Source organism: Hippopotamus amphibius, chromosome 2 (assembly GCF_030028045.1).
Source record: "Hippopotamus amphibius kiboko isolate mHipAmp2 chromosome 2, mHipAmp2.hap2, whole genome shotgun sequence".
Lineage (NCBI taxonomy): Eukaryota > Metazoa > Chordata > Mammalia > Artiodactyla > Hippopotamidae > Hippopotamus > Hippopotamus amphibius.
The window spans coordinates 145,041,910-145,064,060 of NC_080187.1; the positions used below are offsets into that span (position 1 = coordinate 145,041,910).

Genomic DNA, 22,151 nt, shown 5'->3' on the forward strand with positions numbered 1-22,151 from the left:
ATATTAAATATTCATATATTTAATATGAATTTCTAAAGCTAAATGACACATACCTTAGCTACATTTACTTACCTGAGTAAGTAACATAAAGGCATTATCTGCCCTCAGATGTTTGGTGAGAAATTCCACACAATGTGCTTCCAAGGCTGGGACTGCATATTTCTTAGCAGTATAAAGAGTGGTCATAACTGTTTCTGGGCCAATTTGAACTTCATCTGAATACAGAAATCTGGTAAGCAAGTGGAAATTGAAGAGATGGTCAGCAGGGTTTTAGCTAAGCAATCTATCAGAGTTAAACCACGGAGGAATATCTTAAAAGATAAGGAACAAAGTGAAAAGTAACTTGAAAAGTACACCAGGCTTCCCAGGGCTATGGGGCGTTTGCACATACATCACCACACTGTACCCTGACTCAGTCCTGAGAGGTAGGCAGTCTTCATTTACAGCGAAGACTAAAGTGAAGTGAAGATCATGGGACTGCATGTCTCCAAGCCAAATTTTTAGAGGTCTTTTAGCACTCTATAGCAGCTAAGGACGAGTGGTTCATTTCTCTCTCCTTCATCAAAGGATGTTCACTTAAACAAATCTACAGATGGCTTAAATTCACATCTCTAAATGTCAAAACATCCATTTATTTCCTGTTCATGGTGTCCTTTTATTCTGGGTATCTTTTAACCTTTCCTTATTATCCCAGAATTAGCATTATGACCAAAGACTAGAGTACTGGGGCTTAAAAACAGTTTAATAGCATCTTAAATGACCCCATACTGCTATGTGCTTTTGGGTATTTAGGTCCAATTTTCTCTCAAAATACTATCAAACCCATACTGCCTCTCCCCCCAACCCCCCGCCCTGGTTGGCTGCTTCTAACTGCCAGGTCATTAGACAAATCAGATTCCTAGAAGTGCAGATAAAGCATAAGATTCTCAGAGAAGGCCTGGGCAGTACTTGCTGAACTATACTGAACTTATGAATAACCATTTCAGGCCTCCTTTGTGGTTCCTCAGAGACCCCTGTGCTTACTGCCCAGTTCTCAGCTAACTCAGAATAGCTGAGGGTGCTGGAGAAATAAGGCATTAAGAACAAGTATTTCATTTTAGCAATACTAAAGATTTAAAACACTTATTACACTTATATTCCAAGGACCCAAGTCATAAAATAAGAGTTTAAGAAAACCCATTAACGTCTTTCAGAACACTCTGTACAGTAAAGTGAGTGAGGAAAGGAAGTTCTATTTCATGTCCCCACCCTTTGCTTTTCAATTTCTTCTTTTATTCTGGTGGCCAGAGTACCATCCAAGATGAAATTCTAGCCTGTTACAGCCCCCTAACTTCCCACCCTAACCAAATGCTGGCCTTCCTCTAATATCATTATCCCTAAGACTACCTCCAGTGGAGGCTGTTCATTCTCATACTCCCCTATGTCTCAGGTTCAAAAGTGAAGGTTACTGTTTTTCAAGATTACACTGTTTTCAAACATTTTTTCCAAAATCTTTCAAGCCAGCCATCTGTATCACATCACCCTCCTAATACTCACTTAACATTACATGAAAAAACCATTTAGTCCCTTATCATGTGACAGATGCCGATTCATTTAATCCTCCCACAAGGAAGGCAGGTGCTGCTTCCTGCATTTTAAAGATGGAGAAACAGAGGTTGAGGAAACACAAGAGCTATCTACCATAACCCGCCATTTCTGGGCGTCTGACTGCTCTCAGTGCTACACTACCAGGCCTATCAGGTTAGGGATGTTTTACTCTGCCTGGACTCAGGAAGAGATGCCTTGGGCTTGAGCCTGTTCCATCACTTGCTAGCTATGTGACTTTAAACAAGTTATTATTGTGTTCCTCTCTGAAAAGAGATGTGAATAACAGTATCTACTTCATAATGCTCTGGTGAGGCTTAATATCAGTTAAAATACATAAAGTGTTTTGAATAATGCCTGACAAATACTTAGTGTCAGTAAATGTTGGCTGTAAATTTTTATATTGCCTCATTTTTTTATTCTCTATTTTCCTCTGCATTTCAGATTTCCTTGCCAGTCTTCTAGCCCTTCTATTTTTCTCCCCAGCAATCATATGTCTAAATTTCTAAGAATTCTTGTTCTTTCTTGAGTGTTTCCCCCTTTTTTTTAATATTCCACAGCACCATCTCATTTTTATGGATGCAAAAATGTTCTCAAGTCTTCAAGTTTTGTTTTATTTATTTATGTATGTATTATTGGCTGCACTGGGCCTTCATTGCTGCGGGCAGGCTTTCTGCAGTTGCAGAAATCGGGGGCTTCTCTTGTTGCAGAGCACAGGCTCTAGGCATGTGGGCTTCAGTAGTTGCAGCACATGGGCTCAGTAGCTGTGCCACACTGGCTTAGCTGCTCTGTGGCATGTGGGATCTTCCCTAACCAGGGCTTGAACCCATGTCCCCTACATTGGCAGGCAGATTCTTAACCACTGCACCACCAGGGAAGCCCAAATCTCCAAGTTTTAAAAGTTCTTTTCTGTTCCCTGAATTACCTATTTCCTGGAGGATCAGCTGTTCTTGGTCTTTATCATTCATATTCTGATTTTCCTTATATGTCAAAAGATTAATGATGATCTCCACTTGAGTATTCTGGTGGCTGCTATGTTTTCTTTGCTGTTGTGTAAATATAGGACTGCTTTTCAGCTAAAACCTTCTCCAAAATGGAAAGGTTGGCTGGGAGCTGTGTACGTGGAAGGCTTGTTGACTGGCACTTTGCATTAGAGTGGGAAAGCAGACTTTAGGTTAGAGACCACCCCCATCCAGTTTGTTTGTTTAAAAATGTTTATTTATTTATTTATTTATTGACTGTGTTGGGTCTTCGTTGCTGTGAGCAGGCTTTCTCTAGTTGCGGCGAGCGGGGGCTACACTTTGTTGTGGTGCCCAGGCTTCTCAGTGCAGTGACTTCTCTTGTTGTGGAGCTCGGGCTCTAGGTACACGGGCTTCAGTAGTTGCGGCACACGGGCTTAGTTGCTCCGTGGCATGTGGGGTCTTCCTGGCCCAGGGATTGAACCCGTGTCCCCTGCATTGGCAGGAGAATTCTTAACCACTGAACCACCTGCTTTGTCCCTTTTCTACACTGGCTTCCAACCTCTCTCCTCTTTTTGTCTTCACTGTAATGGACTTATTCTCTTTTGTATTTCTTTACAGGCACTTTAACTGGGACAGAGAGAAGGCTAACATCATGCTCAGTTCCCTTCTTAAACTAGAAACATAGGAGGTTTTTGTTTTAAGGGCAAGATAGGAAACAGTCTTTATACGCGTCAATTTTTTTCAGGCAAAAATTACTAGAGTTATAAAATATAGAGCTGAAATGTGGGGCCTTTATTACTATTTGCTTGAGTAGATTCAAACTTAAGGAAACCAGTTCCACAAAGTTGAAGTACACGGTTCTGTAAGAATCTATAACTGGGGACCCTGACAGGGAGATGTGGAAAAGCTTCCTACAAGAATTTCTACCTGAGATCTAAAAGATGAAAAGAGGGTAGGAAGAACATTCCAGGAACCAAAGAACTGTGTCTTTAGACTATTCTGTATGGTCCACAACCCCAATTCAAACTTCTTTTATAAAATTATACTTCAGTACTACAACTTCTGCTTGAACATATTTAAGAAACATCTATATTTATATCTAAAAACATAGACTGAGAACACTATTCATCTCAGTAATGCCTTCCTTACGAGGGGACTGCATCGGGAGTTTTTTTTTAACTGATCTTATCATCAGATAGAATTGTGCACCTCCTAAGCAGTTGGTTTATTTTTAATCTACAAACACTGTGAACTGTAACTGACTAGCCAGGTATCTCTTTTTGTAATAGTTGCTAAAATGATCAATATTAAGTTTCCAGAGTACCTGTAGCATGCATTTTTGTATTAGCTTCATCTTGGCTCTGTTTTATTTCTTATCCTGTATTTCAATGTATGTAAGACATTTTAAATTCTTTTTGGAGCAATGAAAGTTATAAATAAATACTAGGCTATAAACAATAAGAAAGGGAACTCTGTGTTTCTTAAATTTTTTCCCATATCTTTCTTACAGCACCAGGCACTGTGTGGGCACCTGGCTAAGCTTTAATGAATACATGTTAGCCAACTAGATGATTCAGTAGAGGTTTCTAGCTAACATTGATAGAAAAACCATTTTTTCTTCCTCTTTCTCTTTTTCTTTCTTTCCTTCTTTCTTTCTTTTTAAAGCTCTTTAATGGAATATAATTGCTTTACACTGTTGTGCCAATTTTTGAGGTACACCAAAGTGAATCCGCTGTATTTATACATATATCCCCATATCCCCTCCCTCCCGTGACTCCCTCCCACCCTCCCTATCCTGGTCCTCTAAGGCATCACCCACCTTCTGTAGAGAACCAAAGAGGACACAGAGGACACTGACTTGGAGTAACAATCCTGACAGCGCATGACCGGCTACATGGCTGTAAGCAGTTCTGAAAGCAGAACTAGTCTCAAGGAAAACTGACTGAGATAAAGCAGTCATATAGCCCATTGGCTCCAGGCTCCAACTCCAAGTTAAAGATTAACTATCTCCCCTAGTAGTCATAAAAAACAAAGTGTTCTGCTTTTTTCTCTAATTTAAGCATATACCTTGTGATGTCCATTATCGTGATTTATAATCCAGTCTCTGCTAGACTGCTTATGATTTTTCTCAATAAATACGCTATGGGAATCAGAGCTTGGGACTCTTGACTGGCTTGGTCTTGAGTCCCCTGACCCCATGCTTTCCTATACTCTTGTGTGAATTTTCTTAATTCCGCCGTGCTACTCACATTCAGGTTGGTTCGTGTGGATGAGATCTCCAAAACTGGCGCCTGAGCAGGGACCTGAAGTGAAAGGAGTTGCCTGACAGACTGGTTGGAAACAAAAGACGGGTGGAACCCAAAAAACAGAGGGACTATCCATAAGACAGAGAGGTAAGTTCCCTTTTGGGGATTCTCGTCAGGGTTACATTATGGGTCAGCAATCTTCTGCTCATACTCATGATAAATATGTGGAATTGTTATGAACTCTTTTACAAAGCTCCGGAGTAGAACTGAAAAGCAGGAGCTTTGAAGAGCTGTTTTCTCTTGTCAGACAGCACTGCTATTGGTTTCCAGTGGATGGTACTTTACAAATAAAACAACGGAAACAGGTAGTACAAGAACTTAAGAGAGTTCATAGAAACGGAGAGCATATCCCTCTCTCCGTTTGGTCTCTTTGTAACCTTATTTCCTTAGCTTTACAAGCATTACAATCTCCATCTGTCACAGATTCAGAGGGAGAAGAAGAAGATGGGGCCAGAGAAGCTTTTCTTCTCTCCCCCGGCCCTCTTACAGAGGATGAGGAACGATATGTCTATGAAAATGAAAAGGAAGAAAGGGAAAAGAGTCCTTTATTGGCAATGCCTGCCCTAGATTATGGAACACGAACTAGTAAGAAATGGACCAATAGAGAAAAAAAGGATTTAGAGGGTGCTACAGCCCCCTTTTGGGACAGTAGTCTGTTTCCGGATTTGAATAATCCTCCTAAAAGTTCTATTGTCTCACCACTTGAGGGTTCAGGAATACAGAAAGGAATTCGCCAAGTCCAACTAGAAGGGGATTTGGAGGCTTACTTATACCCTTGTGCTTTTCCAGTGACTGTTACTCCAGTAGCTCCTAATCAGCAATTCCCTCAAGGGGCTTATCAATATGATCATGCCCCTATCCCTATTAAGACGTTAAAAGAATTAAAACACGCATGTATGGCTTATGGAACCAATTCCCCCTACACCATGGGGCTAATGCAAGGTTTATCTCAGTCGGAAAGACTTATACCATGGGACTGGGACCAACCAGCCCGTACTTGTTTAACATCGGCAGAATTTTTACAATTTAAAACTTGGTGGCTAGATGAAGCGTCTCAGCAAGGAGCTAGGAATAATGCTCAAAATCCACCAATCCCAATTTCAACCGAGCAACTGATGGGGACAGGAAGTTGACAAGGTGTACCAGCCCAATTACAATACTCTGATCAGGCTATAACACAAGTGTGGTTATGCTGCATGAAAGCCTGGGAAAAAACTGCACCCCCAGGTCAAGTGGTTCCATCAGTGGTAAATGTTAAACAGAGCCACAATGAACCTTATGTTGAATTTATAGCCCGCTTAAAAGATGTACTTCATAAGACAGTTTCTCAACCTGGGTTATGTGACTTATTAATACAAATGTTGGCGTATCATAATGCTAATTCAGAATGTCAAAAGGCTTTATGCCATGTGAAAGGACGAGCTCTTGGAGAACATTTACGAGCTTGTCAAGATGTGGCATCAGACAGTTATAAAATGCAAGTGTTGGCTGAGGCCATCCGTGGAGCCAATTCACAGAAAAAACCTTCTAAAGGAACAACCTGTTTCAATTGTGGGAAGTCAGGACATATGAAAAAGGAGTGTCATGCTAAACCTCAAAATGAAGTTTCTGTAGGTCAAAATATACCTGAAGTTCCTGGTACATGCCCTAGATGCAATAAAGGAAAGCACTGGGCAAACCAATGTTCTTCTAAATTTCATCTTAATGGTCAAGCCCTAAACCAGCCGGGAAACGCGAACCCGGGCCCAGCCTGGGGCCCCTATCAAAACAAAACGGGTCTTCAATTCCCGGCCTGGGTTCCAACGTCCAACGAATCTCAGACCTCTACCCAGCCACTTCAGCTGGTGCAGCCCTAGATCTTCCTGCTGTTCAAAATCTGTTACTTGTGCCAGCCAATGGCATTATTAAAGTTCATACTGGAATATATGGTCCTATTCCAAAAGGATATGTGGGTTTATTAATGGGCAGAAGCAGTCTAACGATTAAAGGAGTATTTGTGCATACTGGTGTAACAGATTCTGATTTTACAGGGGAAATTTTAGTCGTGATGAGTACTAGTCAGCAATATCAAATTATAGCAGGAGAACAGATTGCAAGTTGTTATTGCTACCTTATTATATTATCAACCGCTCTTCGGTCAGGAGAGAAGGGAGTTTTGGTAGCACAGGAAAACAAATTTTCTGGCAAACATGTATAAACGATCAAAGGCCTGAGATGGAACTGTCTATCAATAATAAGAAATTTAAGGGTCTTGTTGATACAGGGGCTGATGTTACTACTGCCTGACGTTACTGGCCTTGTTCATGGCCTATTAAGGATATCCCTTTAGTCCTTACTGGCATCGGCACTATGACTCATATTCATCAAAGTATGCAGATCTATATTGTTTTAGGTCCTGATAATCAAATAGCTACTTTACAACCTTACATAGCCGATATAGCTATTAATCTATGGGGACGGGATCTGATGCAACAATGGCAAACGTGTAAGCATACTTTCTGTGAGTACAGCTGTTAATGAAAGAGGAAGACAAAATTCTAGAAATCCAAATTTATTCTAGCGGTCACTGCTGAAAGTCCAGCTGCACTTCCCTTAACATGGTTAACAAGCAAACCTGTATGGGTGGAGCAGTGGCTGCTCACTGTAGAAAAACTGGACGTGCTTAAACAATTAGTTCAAGAACAACTTCAAGCAGGTCATATCGAACCTTCTACTAGTCCTTGGAATTCTCCAGTCTTTGTAATAAAGAAAAGATCAGGGAAATGGAGAATGCTAATGGATTTGAGAAAAATTAATGCTGTAATTCAACCAATGGGATCGTTAAAACCAGGGCTTCCTTCTCCTGCTATGATTCCAAAAGACTGATCTTTAGTCATTATTGATGTGAAGGATTGCTTTTTTACTATCCTTGTACAGCCACAGGACTGTATTAAATTTGCCTTCACTATTCCTTCAATTAACAACCACAAACCTGCAGAACGATACCAATGGAAAATATTGCCCCAAGGAATGTTAAACAGTCCTACTCTTTGTCAACATTTTGTTAATCAACCACTGCAGTTGCTAAGGCAGCAGTTTCCTAATGCTTATATAATTCATTATATGGATGATCTGTTATTTGCAACTCCCAATAAAGAAGAATTGACTCTCCTCATTGCTGCACCTCAACAAGAGCTATTAAAACATGGTTTGGAGATAGCCAAAGACAAAATTCAGACTGAATCTCCATTCCATTATTTGGGAGCTATTATAAATCGTAACATCGTAACTCCACAAAAGGTTCAAATTCGTGCCAATTCTCTCAATACCTTAAATGATTTTCAAAAATTATTAGGAGATATTAATTGGCTACGTCCAGCACTGGGAATTCCAATTTATGCTCTTTCTAATCTTTTTGATATTCTGAGAGGTGACTCTGCATTACACAGTCCCAGAAAACTAACTCCGGCTACAAAAAGGGAATTGGAATGGATACAACAACACATTCACCAAGCTCGGCTTGAACGCGTTGATTTAAATAAACCTATTTAACTTTTGATTTTTCCTTCTTTACATTCTCCAACTGGTATATTAATTCAGGAAGAGGCCATCACTGAGTGGATCTTTCTCCCTAACAAGGTTAACAAACAGCTCCAGCTTTATCTAGACAAAATGGGACAGCTGATTCACAAATGGAAAATTCGCCTCCAGCAGTTAGCTGGTCAAGACTCAACGTTATTGTAGTTCCTTTAACAAAGGCTCTAATTAACAAAACTTTGCAAACTAATACTGAATGGCAAATTGGGCTCTCGGTTATGTAAATCATTTTTGCCATAGCAAATTATTTAAGTTCTTAAAAACCACTAATTGGATTTTACCTCACATTGTTGCCAAAAATCCTATTATAGAAGCCCCTACCTTCTTTACCGGTGGGAACAGTAATGGCAAAGCAGGTTATACAGGACCTCTCACTAAAGTATGGGACACTTTTCAAACATCCACGCAAAAGGCTGAATTAATGGTGGTAATATCATTATTAATAGACTCTTCTGCCTCTCTTAATATAGTTTCCGATTCACCATATGTTGTTTATACAGTGCAAACCATTGAAACTGCTGAACTTAATTCCTCTTCTTCTATTTTTCAACTATTAACTCAATTACAGAAAACTCTTCATCAACGAACTTTTCCATTGTTCATTACTCATACGTGAGCTCATTCAAAATTGCCTGGACCACTATCTCAGGGTAATCATAATATTGATCAGTTGCTTATCGCTAATGTTCAACTTAAGGAAACAACAGAATTTCATCGATTAACTCATATCAATGCCAAAGGCCTTAAAGAAGGCCTTGGAATTTCCCGTCACCAGAGTCAGATGATTGTAAGACATTGTCCGTCCTGTCAGGTGGTCAATGTTCCCTCTTGGCCTAGCAGTGCTAACCCCAGAGGGCAAGCCCCAAACCAATTATGGCAAATGGATGTCACTCGTATCCCTTCCTTTGGTCGTCTGGGATATGTGCATGTTACTATTGATACCTATTCTCATTTTATTATGGCCTCTGCTTTATCTGGTGAAAAAATATCTCGTGTTTGTTCTCATTTACTAGCTTGTTTCATGGTCATGGGCCTTCCACAACAAATAAAAATAGATAATGGTCCTGCTTATACTTCCAATTCGTTCAAAAAATTCTGTGATGAATGGCATATATCACATTTCACTGGCATTCCATATAATCCAACAGGCCAGGAATTGTTGAAAGAGCTCACTTAATATTAAAACAAATGCTAAACAAAAAGGGGGAGGTGGGTTTCCTATAACACCTAAAGATCATTTGAATAAAGCTTTGTTTACACTTAATCATTTAAATTTTTGGACCGAAGAGAATAAATCAGCAATAGAAAAACACTGGGAAAACGAGATACCTGAATCTCCTCTCATGCAGCCAATTTGGTGGCATGATATAAGTACAGATATATGGAAAAGGGGTTGGGTTAAATCATGGGGCAGAGGTTTTGCTTGTGTCTCCACAGAAAGCAGAAAAATATTGTGGCTCCCTGCAAAACGACTGAAACCCAGAAATGAACTGGAAACGGGTGAGATATGACATAGATCCACCACTAGAGGAAAGAATGGCGGAGCTGAATATACGACCTTCAATGACCTTCAATAACCGTCACCAACACAACTCAGAAAACCCCTCCGATGACGTGGGAAGCGATAAAGAAGACCTCGCATGAAGCTGACAAGATACTGGAGGGACTGCGCATGCCAAGGACGTTGGCCAACATGTTTCTAGCTATGCTTGCCGTCGTTAATACTACGATGGGAATAGCATATGGTGAAACAAATTTCTCATACTGGGCTTATGTTCCACATCCTCCACTAAACAAACTAATTACTTGGTATGACAGAGAGCCCCTTGTTTATATTAATGACTCAAATTGGCTTCCTGGGCCATTTGATCCTAGGGGACCTATGATGCCAAGTGAGAAAGGCCATATCATTTTTTATTATACTGTAGGAGCAGATAACATCCCTATTTGTTTTGGACATGAGAATCACTGTCTTAAAGTGGCATATCAAGGCTGGCTATCTATCTTTAAGACTAGTAATACTACTCCTACTCAAGTATTCTTACTGTCCAGTTTTAGCTTCAAAGACGCCGGGATCATTAGCAACACCATGCCTCCAGACATATCCATTTGCCAGCAAAAAAGAGTATCATCTATTTCCAATTGGATCAGTTGGGATAAATGCAGGGGGAATAAAGGTTGAGTGCTTCTTAATATTTCCCAAGGAAATGTCACTGATTGGAGCCCTAGGGGTTCAGCTCAACGCCACGGTTCCCCATATGATTTAAGAGGGAAAAAACATAAGCATGGTACTACTATCTCAACTGAGGCATCTGGAGATATTATATACTGGCATGAACCAGGAATGACTCCTCCGAGTCCATACTTTTCTCATGGTCCAATTCATAACCAAATATGGAAATTCATGGCCTCTCTTTATGAAATATATGCTTGGAAAGAAAACTATACTAGAAACTTGGTCAATAATGATACTGAGCTCTCCTTTACTATTAATGGAACACATTACATACAAGCTTGTGTAAGATTCCCTCACCTACTAATGAAAGGACGCACTAACTTTGATACTTATGAATTATTGTTGAATTGTGTTAACTGTACCTTTTATACTTGCTTAAATTCCAGCATATTATTTAATCATAATGCCAACTCAATTTGTATACTCAAAGCTCGCCCAGGAATTTGGCTGCTGGTTCAAATGAAATGATCCTGGTAAGTCTCCTAATCTTTACTGCCTGCAGGAAATAATTTTAAAAATGCTATATAGAACCAAACGTTTCATCGGAACTTTAGTTGCTGTCATAATAGGTCTAATTGCAATAACTGCCACGGCAGCAACTGCAGGTGTAGCTTTACATCAGAATATTCAAATTACGGAGTCTGTGCGGCAATGGCATACTGATTCTGAGCTGCTTTGGTCCACTCAGAATCAAACTGACAATAAAATAACTTCTGAGGTAGCTGATTTACAACAAGCTGTAATTATGATGAGATGAGATTTTCAGTCTTCAGAAACAACTATGTCTTCACTGTGATTGGAATGTTACTCAATTCTGTGTTACTCTTTATCCTTATAATTCTTCAAAATTTAACTGGAACAAAGTACGCCAACATTTGCTAAATCAAGGAAACATGACATGAATTAACGTTATTACATAAGGAAATTCTTGACACGCTTGACAAAAAATTGGAATTACTAGCAGGATCAAATTATTTGGACAATATTGCTAATGAATTGGGTAAATTGAATCCTATGCCCCATTTGTGCATATTTGGGGGCTCCGCTTTGGCGATAACAGGAATATTAATCTTGATAACTTTCTGTCTTTGCCTAGTCTGGCGATGTCTCCTCTGACAAAGTCGAAAACAACTAGCTGCATACTCTGTGAAGCTCAGATGTGTGTCCAATAAACAAAAAGGGGGAGATGTAGAGAACCAGAGAGGACCCAGAGGACACTGACTTGGAGTAACAATCCTGAGAGCGCATGACCGGCTACATGGCTGTAAGCAGTTCTGAAAGCAGAACTAGTCTCAAGGAAAACTGACTGAGATAAAGCAGTCACATAGCCCATTGGCTCCAGGCTCCAGCTCCAAGTTAAAGATTAACTATCTCCCCTAGTAGTCATAAAAAACAAGGTGTTCTGCTTTTTTTCTCTAATTTAAGCATATACCTTGTGATGTCTATTACCGTGATTTATAATCCAGTCTCTGCTAGACTGCTTATGATTTTTCTCAATAAATACGCTATGGGAATCAGAGCTTGGGACTCTTGACTGGCTTGGTCTTGAGTCCCCTGACCCCATGCTTTCCTATACTCTTGTGTGAATTTTCTTAATTCCTCTGTGCCACTCACATTCAGGTTGGTTCGTGTGGATGAGACCTCCACAATCTTCGAGTTTATCTCTCTATGTTATGCAGGAACTTCCCATGAGCTATTTTACATTTGGTAGTGTATATATGTCGATGTTAATAAGAAAAAAAGTTACTTGAAAATCCAAGAATCATCTTGATTCACATTTTACATACATGGTTTCTCTACATTCCATTTGATTACTAAAACTGCTATAAGCCAATGTTAACAAAGTATAATTAAAAATTAAACATAATAGTACCACAATACTTTGTATTTTAAAGTGAACACTTCAGCTCTGATATACTAATTCTAAAGACAAGAGCACAGAGAAATAATTATAGGTCATCAAACGATTTCTGATTTCTCCCCAAAAATGAAAGCCTTTCCAAAATATAAAACTTAGGTTACATTTAACCCAATTTAAAAATTAAAAGACTAAGGTAAAAACTTCATTTTAAATTAGAAAAATCACAAGATCATGTACAAGAAACTGTGTATCATTACTGATTCATTCATTTTACTCAAAAATGTTTATTGAGGGACTATATAATACTGAGACAGGTCCCAGAAATACAAATACAGGAGAGATATCTCTGCCCATAAACAGGTTGGTAACAAAATTGTTAAAAAGTAATGTCATAATTATAACAGAATTATACATTAGGCATGGTTTGATAACTAATCTCTAAAGATGGTCCCAATAAATCACATCTTCTATTATCCATACCCTCATACAGATCTGTTCCATAATGAACCTGGGCTCATCCTGTTTCACTCTTGTTAACTAACTGAATGTGGCAGAAGCAACACTATGCCAGTCTGGAGCCTAAACTTTGAGGATGGCTGACAGCTCCTACTTTTGTGCTTTCAGGAGCCATGGGTTTCTGCTATCCAAGAAGTCAAGCTACCCTGTTGGAAAGATCAGCTGGAGAAGCCATGGAGAGAGAGAGAGAGAGAGAGAAAGGCTCAGCCAGCCCAGAATTTGAATCAAACCTCCAGATGACTCCAGCCCCAACTGCTATCAGACTATGACTGCACAGGAGACCTGAAGAAAATGCTGTAAGAACCTCCCACACAACTGTGAAAGATAATAAAACCTTGGTTTGTTCTACAGTAATAGATACAAAACTTGCTACAAGAGATTAGATGAGGCAGAGCACAAATCTGCTGGCAAACCTGCCTGCTGGTGGAATTAGTGATGTTTTGTAGGAGAGAGACACCCTGAAGTATACCTGAAGGGTAATAATTTTTTCCCCATCTTTATTAGAGTATAATTGCTTCACAATGTTGTGTTAGCTTTCACTGTACAACAAAGTGAATCAGCTACGTGTATACATATATCCCCATATCCCCTCCCTGTTGAGCCTCCCTCCCACCATCCTTATCCCACACCTCCAGGTCGTCACAAAGCATGGAGCTGATCTCCCTGTGCTCTGCAGCAGTTTCCAAGGGAAATAATTAAGGGTGGAAATCTCCTAGGCAGAAAGATTAAGAAGTAGAAAGGCAAAGAGGCTTTAGAAGGCAAGTATTAAGATAAGGAACAGACATCAGTAGAGTTGGGGCGCTGAGCACATGGAGAGAAAGGGGAATCGATATCAAATCATAAAGGTCTTGTGTACCTGCTAAAATGTTTAAACTGCATCCTGTATGCAAAAATAAGTCATTAAGAGATTCAGGGGAGTCATGTGATGACATCTAGATATTAGAGATAGAACTTTGTTAACTGTGAAGAATGAAGAGAGCTAAGTCTAAAGGCAGTGGTCTGTTTGAAGCAATGTCTAAAAAAATTAAGAGAAAGGAGGAGAACCTTCAAGATTGGTCCAAACAGGATGAGAAACACATGGAACTTGAACCAAAGTACAACTTGGAGCCAAGCCCATCTGAGTCAATCCCCAACTGATCCACAAAACAAGAATATTCAAAGGAAGAATAAATGATTGTTTTTTTAAGCCCCTGAGTTTTGGGGTGCTTTATAGCATTTTTGTGGCAAAAGCTGACGGAGACAGGGCATAATAAGTGTGCCTGCCTCAAAGATTGTTCTGAAATTTGAGTTCACACAGGTGCTTAGAAACAAACAGTAAGCAGAACATGGCAAGCACTCATTAAGTGTTAGGTATTTTTATTGTTGACATGTCCATCTGCATGGGTACTAGACATTCATCTGTGATTGTCCAGTTGGAAACTGGGTTTCAGCTGAGTAGAAGCTTGGCAATATAGCTGGGGGAGCATGCAGTGCCATGGGTTAACCGGGGAAAGGAAGAAGACAGGTGCAGACAGAACCCGAGGAATAGCTGTCACCTGAGGAACCCATGTCTCCTTCCAGTCACCGCTCCATTTCTCTGTTCCTCTTTGCAACAACTTCTTGAGAGGATTATTTACATTAGTGGTCTCCAGCTCCTCACCTCATATTTTCTTCCCAATCTATTCTAATCCTTTTGTTGAAATCACTCTTGCGAGGATTATAAACTGCCTCCATTTTGTCAAAACCAATAATCAATTCAATGTCCTCATTTTATTCAACTCTCAAGCAGCATTTAACATAGTCGACAACTCCCTCTTTCTTGGAACACCTTCCTCAACAACACTTTCAAGACACCACGTGGGCTTTCCCTTCTAATTCCTCTAACAGCTGTCTCTCAGTCTCATCTTATGCTCCTCCTCCTAGGCTACATATCTACACGTTGGAGGAAACCAGAGCTCATCTCTGTACCACTTTCTCTTCACAGTATCAATACATTCCTTCCCTAGGTAATTTCATTTGGTCTTGTGGTTTAAATACCATTTACTCTTAACTTTCAAATTTACATTCAGCAAGAAGCTCTTCCCTAAACTTCAGGTTCATATTTCTAACTGGCTACTCTTATATCCTTCCTTGGATGTCTGGAAAATCTTCCTGGTTCTACCTTCAAAATATACCCAGAATCTGACTACTTCTCATCATGTCATCACTCCCACCCCGGTATAAGTCACCATCAGCTCTTGCTTGGACTACCGCAAAAGCCTCTTTTATTCAGTTGCCTGCTGCTCATTTTACTCCTTCCACAGTCTAATCTCCAAACAACTGCCAGAATGGGTTTTTTAAAAATGTAAATCAGATCATAGCACTCCCCTGTTCAAAACCCTCAAAAGGCTTCCCACCAGAGGGAATCCAAGTCCTTCCACAGGCTCTACCGCCCTGGCCAGCCTATCTTTTTGACCTCATCTTCTACCACTTTCCCACATATTCTATCTGTTCGAATCACAATGGTTACTCTTGCAGTTCCTTTAACAGGAGAAATTTTGGGCCTTAAACATGTTTTTCCCTGCTTAGAATGCTCCTTCCCTCAGGGCTTGGTCATTTTTCCTTAAAATATTTATCAGTACTTGACATTATATCTTTGTTTCTCCCTACTAGATTATAAACTCCATGAGGGCAGGGACTTTCTCTTGTTCACTGTTGTATCCAATAACTAAAAGTGACTAACACAAGGGGGGCAGTATTCCTCAAATGAACAACTAAAGAACATCACTTAAAGGTCTGACAAAGTGAGCAGTTTCTTAAAGTGCTTCAAACTCAAGTTCAAAAGGCTTTAAGTACTGTTAAATAATTCAAGTTGTAAACACAGAAGTATGCCCAAGCGAACGTGCTTTTCCACCTCAGCAAGTACTGAGACATCTTTTTGTCACACAATAATAGCTAAGCACAGCATCTATGTTTCACAACCAGCCAGTAACCTAAGTTTAAAAATTAGTCCAGATATCACTTTCAGACTAGAACAATTACTAGAACCGGAAGGACAAATACGATCCCTACACTGGAAACAGGAAAATTTCAAGGACTCAGATTAATTCACTTATTTTCTATTGATGGGAAAGGATTGAATGATTAACACTGAATGATTAACAGCTTCAGTGAAAATATGAAATCAGCATTTTCCCTCTATATTCTTATCCTAGCAATCTCAATATTTCTTAAAGGAAAAAGCTACTCAACAATATTTTTAGATCAGTGGCTCTCAAGTGTCAGTATTTAGAGAGAGTATTAAATATGCTCTCAAGGTCCCACCTCCAAACACCACAGTACTGTAAGGAGGGAGAAAGAGATCTACCAATTTAACAAGTACTTCAGGTGATTACCATGCAAGTGGACCAAGAGGTCATTAAAAAATACTTCCAGTTTAGAAAATCTAAACGAGCTATAACCAATCCTCCTGGTCAACTTCAAACCAAAAACCAAAATGATCTAGATCCAAGCTTTTGAGCTTTTTCCCCCTTTATAAATGTAACTGAACTAAATTACAAAAAATATGAGAAACAAAGAGAAAAGGAAAAAAAATCAACATCGCCTTACCACACCAACACAACTTTGGTTAGCATTTTGGTATAGTTTCTTCTCTCCTTTTCTCTAAGTATAATTTTGCTGTTTCTTTTCCCAGTCTTTAATCATAGCACAGTTTCAAATGCTAACTATACACATTTTCCACATTAATATTACCTAGTCTTTATGAGCATCATACTTAGTAGCTGCATTACAATTCATCAAGTGGACCTATCATTGTTTATCTAACCATTCCCTCTGCTTGACTACTTCCTCACTACTATAAATAATCCTGCCTTAAATATTTTTGTGTGGAACATTTTTTCAGTACTTGAATACTTCCTACCTGTGGGGAAAACAATCTACAGTGCCAAACTTTTACCACCAGCTTTGTTAGAGAGGGCTCACCAGATGTTACCTTAAAAAACAAACAAAAAAAAAAACTGGAGGGCTTAACAGAAGAGGAAAAGTACTACACTTTTAATTTGCACTTCTTTAATTACTAATGAGGTTAAGCATTCGTTGTTAGTTTTACTTTTTTCTTTTCCTAAGTTATCTATCCTGTCCTTTATCCACTTATTAATGGGATTTAAGTATTTCTTTTCTACCTGTGTTGTGTTAACTTTGTACTCAATTCCCTTGATCTTCCTGAAAGAGCTGTGAGCCCTCGTGGAGTATTTATCTGTTCCACTGACCTACCTGTTTTTGTCTCAGTACCACCCAAGACTGCTATTTTAATAGTACATTCTACTCAGGCAGCTAAAACCTTCTTGGTATAATGAAACACACATGGCCTCCGGTATGAGTTGCCTCTGTAACCTCATCAAGTTACTTGACTTCTCTGGGCCTCAGTTCCACTTATAAAATTGTAAACAACAATACCTATACCTTCCTAAATGGAATTTTGTGAATAACAGCTAATAATGCCCAACTATTAGCTCCCTTCCATTAAATAAAATTAATCAGAAGTCCATCTTCTATCCTCAAAGTGCAAACTCTTAACACAGGGAGATTGGTTTTTAAGCAAACATGACCTTGTCTGCAGGAACGCAAGGTAGCTAAACCCAGACTTACCTGTTCTACTATTCACTGTCCAGGATCATAACAACTAACACTAATGAAAAAGGCGTAAGAGTGAGAGAGGAAAAAAAAAATTCATCGACCCTACAAACTTCCCAATTATCCCTCTCCCCCAACAAAAACCTGAAACGTCGCAAACGGGCCGTCAGGACAACCTGACCCATTCTGTCCTCACCAATTCCCTGATTCCCAAGCGTGGGCGACAACCCGCTACCTGAAGGTGAAAACGCACGCTAACTGGCCCTAGACACCAATATTTACTCTAACAGCCAGCGGACAGCCTTCTCGGCTGATAGATTTCGGCTTCGACCTTCCCGAGCATCACCCACTCGGGAGGAAACTGAGGCCGGGAGAGTAAGGAGAGCCTCGCCCAAGGTCACCGCGCAGCCGGGGAGGCCGGCTCGGCGGCCGCCGCTCACCTCAGCAGCGCCAGGAAAGCGGCGGGCTCCACGTCGGGCAGCTCGATCTCGGCCGACGTAGTGGCCATGCCGCCGTTGAACATGGCGTCGAAGACGGCGCTGCCCGCCGCGAGCACGAAGCGGTGGGCGGGGATGCGCTGCGGACCCCCGGCGGCGGCGGCGGCGCCGCGGCCCTTGCCCAGCACGAAGCGCACATCGCTCAACAGCTCCGAGTTGAAGAGGAAGGCGAAGCGCTCCTTCAGCGACGCCTTGGTCGCCTGCCAGTTGTACAGCGGCTCCCGCTGCAGGGGGAGCAGGGGCCCCAGAGAGGACGGCGCGGGCGGCGGCGGGGGCGGCGGCAGCCCCGCGGCGCCCGGCTCCGCCTCAGCTCCCGGTGCCTGCTCGCCCGTAGCTGCCGGCCCAAGCGAGGCCATCGTCCAGCGGCGCGGCTCAGCGGGCTAGAGAGAAAGCTCCCGCGGTCCAGCCGCCATCGCCGAGGCCGCCCCCCGAGGCCGGCGCCGCCTCCCTACCTTCCGGGAAAGGCGCTTCCGCCGGCCGCGCGCCTCCGCCGGCCCCGCCCCGAGCTGCCAGGCGCGCGTCCCCGCTGGGCTGGGAGGCGGAGGCGCGCGTGGCCGCCCCAGCTGGGCCTGGAGGGGACGGTGCCCTCGGCGGCGTCCCGGGAGCGCTGGGCGCACTGAGCGCATCCGAGCCCCACGTCCCGAAGCTGGGACTTCCGCTGGCTGTCTGCGGCCCGGCGCGGGCACCTCCTCAGACCTGTGGGCCCCCGAAGCTCTGGCCCCTTCTTTCCCTCAGGCCCCTCGTCACCAGCTACAGTGCCCCCCGCGTGTATCTAGGACAGTCCCTAGGCTCTCCTTCTAGGAGTTACACGCCTGGAAGTTAGGGGGGTGGGGGGCGGCGGCGAGGGCTTGGCCGAGAGAGCATGTGGGAAGGGACGACGTGATTCCACGTGTCACCCCTGCAGAAGGCCGCTGCTCCTGCGGCTTGGAGCCCCTCTACATCTAACAGCCTTCCTTTGTCCTCCTTCTTCCTCTTCCGTCTTTATTTTTGGTATCTGTGTGGACTCAGGGATTTTTTTGTTTGTTTTTAAAATGTTTTAACCCATTACCAAAAATTGACTATATTAAAAAAAAAAAAAAGACACTGCATTATCAAAACTTGTGGAATGTAGTCAAAATTGAGCCCAAGGCTATAGCGTAGCCGAAAGCACTTCTTTACCAAACTGAAAACAAGGAAAATAAGTGAAGTAGAGGATTCTGGGAAGATGACAGAGTAGGAAGCACCAGGAATCTGTCTCCCCACTAGCAGGATCTGTTTGATGTACTTATTTTGGAGCTCTGGACTCTGTTGAAGGCTGGAAACTTCTAGGGGAAAACTTGGACAGTAAATTGCTGTTAATTTTGGTCAACTTCAGCTCTTTGCACAGTAGCAGCTACCCATCCTCCACCACCAGCTACATGGCAGTACATGTGTTCCTAGAGCAGCTTGCACACAGCTTTGTCACCTACAAATTGGCACTTGCCATCTACCTCTACAAGGATCAGATTATGAGCCACTGTAGCTGCTGATTTTCAACATCCCTGAGAGGAGTTCAGGGTGGAGATCAGGAATGAGGCATTCTGTGCTCTGGGAAAAACTGGCCAAACGGTCTTCAGATAGATATTTTCAGGAGACGATTTTATGAGCCCAATTCTTGCATCTCCTTGTATCTAGAAAAGCACTAAAATCCTTCATGGTGACATCTGTGCCTCATGACTAGCAGTAATCTTCATGAGACTAGCAGAAACCTCTGCAAAAAATATGTGCTTGATTGCATGTACTGCCTTTTCACCAAAATCACATATATCAGCCTCCACCCCCCCCACCCCCCCCCGCATGCCTCTTTGGAGCAGTTTCTCAGAGCTATCTGAAATGCTGTCTCCTGGGCTACAGTCCTCATTTTCCCCCAAATAAAACTTAACTCACAACTCTCACGTTGAGCATTTTTTTTTTCAGTTGACAGCTTGTAGGAGCCAGGGAGGGCAAAAAGGCAACCATCCTCCACATACTGGGGATCTGCACTCTCATTTCTGCTTTGGACAACAAACGTATGGACAAAGAGGGAGCAGCTATTGTTGTAGTACCTCTCTCCATTGTTGCAAGATGCTTTAGCTGAAGTGACTTCCAGGGGATTTAAAGGACCAGCAGCCTTTTCCCCCATCCTTCATTTTCACTTTTTCCCTTTTGGGGAGCCAGATATTAAAGACTAGTATATTAAAAAGCAACCATATGCATGGGGAAAATTAGAGTGACCATACATGCCCAGGGAAAGGCTGAGAAAAGGGCTGAGGAGACCTTAAGTTTACACCTCAGGCTGACCCTTGGCAAAGAGACAGATTTTACAGCAATCAAAACAACAAAAATAGCAAACCCTGGGGAAAAGGGAGAATCTGATTTCCAAAGTTACCACATTACTAGACTCAAATGTCCAGTGTTCAACAAAAAAATCACAAGACATGCAAAGAAATTGGAAAGTTTGACCCATTCAAAGGAAAAAAATAAATCAGCAGAAACTGTTCCTGAAAAAGACCTAATGGCAGATATACTAGACAGACTTTAAAACAACTATCTTAAAGATGCTCAGAGAACTTAAGAAATTTAGAGAAAATCAAGAAAATGATGTGTGAACCAAATGGAAGTATCAATAGAGACAGGAAGCCTGAAAGGAAACCAAAAAGAAATTCCAGAGCTGAAAAGTACAATACCTGAAACAAAAAATCCACTAGAAGAATTCAAAGGCACACTTGAGCAAGCAGAAAAAAAGAATCAGTAAACTTGAAGATCAGACAATAGAAATCATTAAGGCAGAGAACAGAAAGAAAAAGAGATTGAAGAAAAGCAAACAGAGCCTGAGAGAACTATAGGCCCTCATAGAACAGACAGTACTATGGGAGTCCTAGAAGGGGAAGAGAGAGCGAAAGGGGCAGAGAGAAAACTTGAATAAATATTGGCTGAAAACATATGAAACAAAAATGGTCAGAATTGAAGGAAGAAATAGATGGTTCCACAATAATAGTTGGAAACACCAATATCCCACTCACAGTAATGAATAGAACAACCAGACAGAAGATGAGTAAGGAAATAGAGGACTTGAACACACAATAAGCCAACTAGATGTAACAGACATATACAGAACACTCAACAACAGCAGCATGCACATTCTTCCCAAGTGCATATGGGTCGTGTCTTCTCTGACCACAAAGAGATGAAGTTAGAAGTCAATAGCAAATGGAGAAAGGGGAAATTCACAAAACTGTGGAAATTAAACAACATACTTTTAAACAACCAATGGACCAAAGAAGAAAAATCACAAGAGAAATTAGAAAATACTTAGAGACCACTGAAAATGAAAACACAATATACCAGGGACTTCCCCGGTGGTCCAGTGGTTAAGACTTTGCCTGCCAATGCAGAGGCTGTGAGTTCCATCCCTGGTTGGGGAACTAAGATCCCACATGCCTCATGGCCAAAAAAAAAGCAAAACATAAAGCAGAAGCAATATTGTAACAAATTCAATAAAGGCTTTTAAAATGGTCCACATCAAACAAACAAAAAACAAAAAAAACCCCCCACAATATACCACACATCATTGTATATCAACATACATCAATTAAAAAAAAATATATATATATAGGTATATGTATATATACCAAAACTTAGGAGATGCAATAAAAACAGTGCTGGTGGGAATTTATAGCTATAAATGCTTATGTTAAAAAACATGAAATATCTCAAATCAACAACCTAACTTTACAAGTTAAGGAACTAGAAAAAGAAGAAAAAACTAAACTCAAAGCTAGCAGAAAGAAGGAAATAATAAATATTAGAGCATTGATAAATAACAGAGAATAGAAAAACAATACAGGAAATCAATGAAGCCAAAAGTTGATTCTTTGAAAAGATCAACAAAATTGATAAGCCTTTAGCTAGGCAGACTAAGGAAAAAAGAGAGAAGATTCAAATTACTAAAATCAGAAATGAAAGTGGGGATACTACTATATGCTACAGAAATAAAAAAGGCTATAAGAGAGTACTGTGAAC

At 41.1% G+C, this 22,151-nt stretch overlaps 1 protein-coding gene and 1 long non-coding RNA gene across 3 annotated transcripts in view; one reads left to right on the forward strand and one right to left on the reverse strand.

Annotated features, from left to right (window-relative positions):
• BTBD1 (BTB domain containing 1) overlaps nt 1-18,615 on the reverse strand; it is a 50,920-nt gene extending 32,305 nt beyond the window's left edge. The window contains exons 1-2 of one of the 2 annotated variants that reach the window (XM_057719980.1): nt 18,075-18,600; nt 73-229 (exon numbers count right to left, since the gene is read on the reverse strand). In XM_057719980.1, coding sequence (XP_057575963.1) covers nt 73-229; nt 18,075-18,487 — 570 coding nt within the window. In that variant the 5' untranslated portion in view covers nt 18,488-18,600. Of the gene's footprint in view, nt 1-72; nt 230-18,074 lie in introns of both variants that reach the window. The other variant, XM_057719981.1, reaches the window with a different exon arrangement.
• LOC130844019 (uncharacterized) lies at nt 8,829-13,494 on the forward strand. The gene is made up of 3 exons (XR_009051131.1): nt 8,829-11,137; nt 11,761-11,928; nt 13,150-13,494. It is a non-coding gene; the product is annotated as an uncharacterized LOC130844019 (long non-coding RNA).
• Nucleotides 18,616-22,151: the final 3,536 nt, after the last annotated feature.